A 7,801-nucleotide genomic window follows, 5' to 3' on the forward strand; every position below is an offset into this window, starting at 1 on the left:
TATCCAACACTTTATTGTAGCATTGCATATTTTAGTTTAGATGGTGTTTTTGGACTGCATAATTTTTAATGTTAACATTGTCAGAAATAGCATATTATATTTATTATACAGATTGACTACTAGAATAAAATAGAATTTTTTTTTATGAAGGATGTAAGTAAGCAAGTTAATGTAACCTTGTCATTAAAAGAATACAGGGGCTGCCACTGCTGATATTTTCCAGCAAAAGCTAAAAGCTGGGCTGCTAAGCTTCCCTCCCGGTTCAGTACTTGATTCCTTAACCCAAAACCATAAAGTCCGATCTTCTCCTCTACATACTTTTCCATCGTCAGTGATTGTAAAAGGACTGAAGCAAGACTGGCAGGCTGATAACCAGGCAAAGAAAGAAAGATCAGCAATGGCAATCTCCATTTATCTCCAAATACCTGGTTTCCTTTAATGTCCATTATGTGTTATAGGACTAAAGCTCTCAGAATGAGTTACCAGCCAATACAGATTCTTTCTCAGTTCTCTTCTAAGTGGATGAACACTAGCCTTCATCTGACATCAGGAATCAGGAAAATCAAAATTAAGTCTGAATTATTTATCTATATGCTTGTTCTACATCCATAGTTATAGGTACTTAGCCATGGTATTAAGCTGCGTACACACTTCCAATTTTTATCGTTCAAAATGAACGACGAACGAACGACGAACGATCGATTGGGCAAAAATCGTTCGTAAAAAAAGTAACCGACGAACGAGGAAAGTCGTTGGAAATGAACGACCGGACCGGCGGATCGGATTGGACGACGATCGTTGACCATCGTTCGTGTGTACGATCGTTCATTGATCGTCCATGGTCTGAGCATGCGTGATGAACGAACGTTCCTGTGGTGCACGTAACTTCCTGTATCATTCAAACGATCGCATCTATTGTGTGTACAATATCTACGAACGATCGTGTCGTTATCTGTATGTACAGGATCGGTGCTATACGATCGTTCGCAGATATCGTGCAGGATCGTTCGTCGTTCGTTTACCAACGATAATAATTGGAAGTGTGTACGTAGCTTTAGTGTGGCAGCCAATAAATATAGTACAGAGACCATACAGTCTTTGTAGTCTGCATAGTGTGTCCAATAAATGTTGCTCAAAGGGGGTTTATTTATAAAACAGTGAATCTGAAATTCACTGAAACAGTCCCTGGTGAACTCAATGCAGGTGTAATCAATTACTGCTATTCAAACACATGGCCCTGGAAGATTCTTCACCAAGGAATTATTTAATAAATATCACATTTATTTTTTTTATAAATACAATATCATGTGACTTGCTCTTGATTTGCCATATTACATTTGATATTACAATCATTATTGGATCGATTTATACCATCTACTTCTTCAATAATTGATCATTCTTACCATTATATCTAATAAAACATTGATCTACCATAAAAAATGATGTTGATTTCAATATGATGGTTAGTCAAGTAACAAGAAATAAAAGAATACTTGCATGGTCAATGTTCAATATTCATTCTGTTCAAATATTGATGAAAATATGATCATATATAGAACTGTAAAAGTAAAACATTGCTATTCTGTTGGATTCTCCGTTACTATGCACAGTACATATAATTAAACCATATTTTGTACTTTCCCGGGAGGTGACATAGATGACAGACCTTTTCTACAAGTCTCAATTATGGAGGATGTTCTTTAGTTACTGCAGGGAATCTCTGCAGAGGGATCACAGAGTATACATCTGCTTCATGGCTAGTAATAAAAGAATGCCTGGGAAGAAGTTGTCACTATTATCTTAACCTATTTGAACAAAGGCTATAATTGGGTAGAGTGCTTATGTAAACATGTAATAATGGTTACTAATGAATAGTTGAGAAAAGCACACAGCAGGTATTTGACAATTACACAAGTCTCCATTACTTTGTGCAAGGGCGCAGAGTAAAATGACTCCCAAAGCAGTCCGACAGACATGTTTGATTTGTATTGGGGAGGGTTTGTGTTTATTTGGTATGTTCTTTTAAAAAAATCAGTCAAGCCTAAGTGCTAAATCACATAGTAGGGTATACCTCCGGCAGATATTTAGGCTAATAAAGTGGACCTACTACAACCTTTCTACTTCCATTACTATTTTCTTGAACAGATCACATTCCTCATGAATAAATAAATGTATTGGTAGGTTGTGGATTTCTACTACTTTACTTATCCATATACCAATATTTCCTAGCAGGCAATCTAACCAAAAGTAATTCCTAGAAAGGATGATATGCTGGTGGGTTTTATTAATGTTGTTAATGTTGAAATGACAAGTCCAAGTGAGATTCAAAATTCTTTATAATGATCACTCCATCCAAGGCTGGTATTCTGGTTTTGGGAAGATACTGGTAGGGCAGGGGTGCCCAAACTTTTTTGGCTTGCAAGCTACTTTTAAAATGACCAAGTCAAAATGATCTACCAACAATAAAAACTTAGACTTAGAAACTCCTGTGCGCAGTAGAGTTTATTTTGAAAGGCTATTCCTGTTGACTTTGTGATCTACCGGCAGATCGCCATCCACTTGTTGGACACCCCAGTGGTAGGGTATATAAAATGTTTGCTTTATATAGCTCCTGGGGATACAAAAGGTATGATATCGCTTACAAATTTCCTAGGTTTCCCTTCTACTTCTTTCCAACCTTTTTATCCTAGCAAATAAAATTCCAAATGGGAGGCTAAGACACCAGTGTAGGTCTACGGCTGAATAGATCATTACCACCAGGGACCCCGGTAATTACCTGAAACTAGCCATCGGTTCACACATCATTTACCTTAACATGACATGCAGGGTTTGTGTGTACTCATCCTTTGTTTTTTATAAAATTGGAAAGTTAGCTTGTAAAATTTTGCATTTCATGACTATTTTGAAAATGGCTCATTAAGGTGGAACTTCCAAATTAAGGGTCATATTCTACTCTCTAGGCCCCATCCTCTCTCTTAGTAGGTGAAAACTGTACCTGAAAAGTTAAGCCGCATACACACTTGCAATTATAGTTGTTGGAAAAGGTCTTTCACAATCCTTTCCAACTAATAAGCACTCCACGATGCATGAACGAGCGCTGTACATACAGCACCATTCTGCTCTATGCAAAGGCGAGGGGGAGAGCGACAGAGCAGCACCCCGCTGCGCACCCTGCCCCTTCATTTGCATTACGATTGTCCGTCGTTCATCGTCCATGGATCCGCCAGGACAGTCGTTCGGATCAACGATGCTCGCTGTACACAATTCAGATTCTTGTCTGATATTGGCCCTGAGAACCATTGGAAGTGTGTACGTTGCTTTAGATTTATACTTATCCTACTACATCTTCAATGTCACGGTCTATTAGGGATGAATTCTGTACACTGTGGAACAGCCAAAATTTTGTTTGAAGACACTCCAGTCCATTGCATGAGTGCCCATCAAAAGACTTTCAGCTGTTCAACATTCTACAGGTATCTTCCTTACAGGACAGTGACATGAAGCTAGAAGATGAGGAAGGTAGAATAGGGTAAATAAAATTCAGGTTTTTTCAGATAAATTGTTACTAAGATTATGTGATCCGGGGAGGAGGATGGGACCCATTAGGTGTAAGTGGACCTTCCATTTTAGGGGAAGATCTGCTTCATTACATTGAATAAATGACCAATTTGTTATGTAGTTAATACAGTTTGCATTTCTTTACTTCATTTCTATTATTTTTATCTGGAATATGTATTTTGGTTTCTTTTTACATGGATAAAATATTATAAACTACAGGATTATATTGCTATATGCTGTAATGTTTTTAGAGCAGCACCTTTTTTGGGGCCATTTTGATCCTCATCCTCCAATTTGTGACCATGATAGATCTTCTTACCCTTGTGATATTCTCATTTTTTTAGGTCTTTTGAGTACACAGCTGGAATGGTAAACAGTCCCCATTCTACACACACCACAGCCATTATTACTGAAATAAATTGGCTAAACATTGTATATCCAGGAACAGTAAAGTCATGAAGATCCTATCAGGTCCAATTTCTTGCAGATCTGATTGCAAGCCAATAAAGTCTTATCTTACAGATTCACCAACTACCACTTAATTACTCTAAAGATAACATTTATTTATTAGTACAATAGCAATGAACCAGGACAGGAAGCAAGGGTACTATAACAGCAATGAGTAAAACAATCTAATGGTGTACAAAATGACCAGTCTGCACAGAAATGCACTGAATTCTTCAGTTGTAGGATGGTTTGTGCCCTGGACAGTCGGAAATGGAAATCCTGGAGATAATCATACATATAGTAGAATTTTACAAGAAAACAAGTTTCCAAAGAAGCATTTCATATAATACTATTGGCCTTGCTTAAAGCTCTCCAAGAGTGGAGAAGATAAACTATCATGGGAGAACCTGGGTGATCCAGCAAACCTGGAATGGATCTGATCCAGTACATTTGCCATCTATTAGCAAATTATTTTTGGAAACTCTATTCCAGGTTTGCTGGATCATAATATATTAGTCTATCTTTTCCAGTCTTGGAGAGCTTTAATAAATCAGGACCTTTGCTTACAAGTGGTCATAATTTAGAGTAGAGTAGAATAGAGTATAGCACAGTCTGTACAGTGCTCATTCAATTGTCACTGCAATCTATCAATAATGATCATTTTCAGGGATAGTTTAATGAGTGTTTTAGGCTCTATCAAGAAGCAGGAAACAATGTGCTCCAACCATGTACAAAGCCACCGACACATTATTACCATACTTTCTGTATGATAACACAATTATTACTCACATAGCTCAGCGGAAACCAAAGAGCTGAGAACTCACCACCAAATATCTTCACAGGTCTATTATACATTTTATTTCTACAGCTAATCACCTATTCAGAACTTGTCTGGCAGGATAAGGTTGTCCCTATTCCAGGGTATGCTTAGCATGGGGCTGAACCCCCCATATCGCCCCAAGTATTGATCTTATCCTTATATATATGTTCTCACCTTTAAACAACTACAACTTTACCAAGATCTTCACATTTCTCATTTAAAATTAGCAATTATAAAGCAAAACAATGTAACAAGTTGATGTTTCAGAACCAAAGTGTCCCTGGAAAATATTGCAACCTGGTGTGACCTTACCCTAACTTTGCATTTGTCTGAAAACTACCCCGACATGGAAACTCCCGACTTAGCAAAGTAATAGGAAACAATCAATAAAGCCGTATTTCAACTGGGAACCCCTTAAACTAACTTTCAGGTCTTCAGGAAAGAGTAGTAATCATGAAATGAATAATAAAGGACAATACATTAACTTCTAGCATTCCCTTATACTAGTGATTGGTCAGAATTACCACTTTATATTGGTGGTCACTAGAGAAATATTCCCTGACATGGAAGGTTAGAGATGGGAGATCAGACCCTTACATTTTGAGAAGGTTCTAATTCATCCAGGACATTGTATTTCTAGAGGTATTTAGTCCTATTCAACTAGACATGTTCTGAAAAAGTGGTTTGGGCAAGCTATAAAAAAATCATTACAACAAGAACAAGTTCATTAGAATGGAACTCACTACTACTAGCTATTCCTCACCTTGGCTGTCAATGATCACCCTTATATTATTATTATTAATATTTTTATTAATAATCAGGATTTATATAGAGACAACAAATTACGCAGCGCTGTACAATAAATAGGGGTTGCAGATGTCAGACAGATACAGACAGTGACACAGATAGAGAAGAGGACCCTGCCCCGAAGAGCTTACAATCTAGGAAATTAGAATGGGACTACTAGATAGTTCCTTACATTTGTTGTCAATGATCACCCTTATATTATTATTATTGTTAATTATTATTAAACAGGATTTATATATATATATTTATATTATTGAAGATCAATAAAAAGTGTCTTGATTATAAAGAAGCGACTTCTTATAATAAATGTTGCCCCTAACATTGGTGATGGGCGTAGATGGCACTTCTAAAAGAACCCATAGGAACCTTCGGAAGAACTCTTCCATGGAGAAAAAGATGTATTTGAACTACCTATTGGTCCAGGTGTAACTACCTAAACATAAAAATAAAATGAATGTACAAGTGTGTTCTATAACCCCAATCTGGGCTATTGATGGTAGTAGATCTCCCACCTTCTGGACATCCAGCCCAACTTATGGTGTTTCTTACCTTCCCAGCTCTTTGCCCACCACTCTGTAGTTATCATTGAATGGATCTGTCCTGAGGATGGTCTGTGTTTGGGTCACCAGGCTGCTTCTATCCATTATTCCACTGTAGTAGTCCACAAAAAAGTAAATTTCAGTGATTCAAACTGAAGGGATGTCGGATCTTCCAGCACAATCCTGCAGCTGATTAATGAAGATGTGCAGTAAACTTACATAGGGGCTGAATACTCAGCATGTTCGGTGATCTCCATGTGCAGTTATAGTGTGCAGGGAGTACACAGAGCACAGACTACAGCAGCCACAAGCATGATACTGCAGCACGTTCTATGATTTCCTGTGCTCGGCTAGTTATTCTTTAGCTAGAGCTGCAATGAGCTTCCTTTCCCACAGCTGCTTGTTCTCAATCCAGAGCGTCTGAAGCTGCGCTGACCGCTGCGGGAGCAGATAGACATCTCACATCTGTTCGTAGTCTGGGCAGAGCCAATACGAGGACTGCGCATTGCGCCTCTAGTGGGTATTATGCAAACTGCAACTGATTTTTTTTTTGCAAAGATCTCATGTTGCACTAAGTTGTACAAAAGGAGTTCTAAAGCAAAAGAGAAAAAATGAAATTTGTTTACAAAGTTTTCAATAAAGTTTTGTTCGTTTTTATTATTCTTTTCAATTTTTTTTATTTTTTTAGAAAAAAAAGCGCTATACGATGTTAATGATTCTTTTTATACATGGCATTGGAAGAGCAGTTTTTCAAATTAAGTTTGTTTTCTTCTTTAAAGGTAGAATTTTTATTAACGCAATGACGGCAGGGCAACCTAAATAGTAAGCTCTTTGGGACAGGGTCCTCTCCTCCTCCTGTGTCACTGTCTGTATCTGTCTGTCATTTGCAACCCCTATTGCAATGTACAGGGCTGCATAATATGTTGGTGCTATATAAATCCTGTTTATTATTAATAATAATATTAATATAGAATCTGCCAGAACTGTCATATCCTTCACTTTTGATTGTAATACCATATGTGCCCATTGCCCCTGATTTGGAGGCACTGTCACTTTTTAGATCACGTCCCCTTATCCTTTATTCTTTCTCAGCTGGGTGGATATTTTATTTAAAAATGTTTATATGGTTGGTGGGGTGTAAGTCCACTACATACTTTTGGGTAAAAAATGTCTCTTTCTTATCTCCACAAGTCTGGCACTGCATATGGACAGCCATTGCATTTTTTATTGAAGTTTGATTGAAGTGTAAATATAGACTATATAGATATATATCGAGAATGTAAAACATTTTCATTGCAAGGCTTTTTTTTTTATTAAATCAAATGGTGAACCAGGTTTCCCTAAGTCATAGTAGGAAAGGAGAAGACCTATTAACTAACGATTCTTTGCTAATATCAACATCAATACAAGAACCCAATTTTATGGACACATTGGGCCTGATTTATTAAAGCTCTCTAAGGCTGGAGAGGATACACTTTCATCAGTGAAGCTGGGTGATGCAGCAAACCTGGAATGGAACTGGTCCAGGATTCAAAACATTTGCTAACAAATAGCAAATTACTTTTAAGGAATTCATTCCAGGTTTCATGGATTACCGATTGTTATAAGCAGTGAACTAACTGATGCATCC

General features: G+C 37.4%; 1 protein-coding gene across 1 annotated transcript in view; it reads right to left on the reverse strand.

Annotated features, from left to right (window-relative positions):
• LOC140325935 (serine/threonine-protein kinase 17A-like) overlaps positions 1–6,626 on the reverse strand; it is a 42,654-nt gene extending 36,028 nt beyond the window's left edge. Inside the window, exon 1 of the mRNA XM_072404057.1 lies at positions 6,182–6,626. Coding sequence (XP_072260158.1) covers positions 6,182–6,276 — 95 coding nt within the window. The 5' untranslated portion in view covers positions 6,277–6,626. The remainder of the gene's footprint in view (positions 1–6,181) is intronic.
• Positions 6,627–7,801: the final 1,175 nt, after the last annotated feature.

This window comes from Pyxicephalus adspersus, chromosome 3, assembly GCF_032062135.1.
Source record: "Pyxicephalus adspersus chromosome 3, UCB_Pads_2.0, whole genome shotgun sequence".
NCBI classification, from domain to species: Eukaryota; Metazoa; Chordata; class Amphibia; order Anura; family Pyxicephalidae; genus Pyxicephalus; species Pyxicephalus adspersus.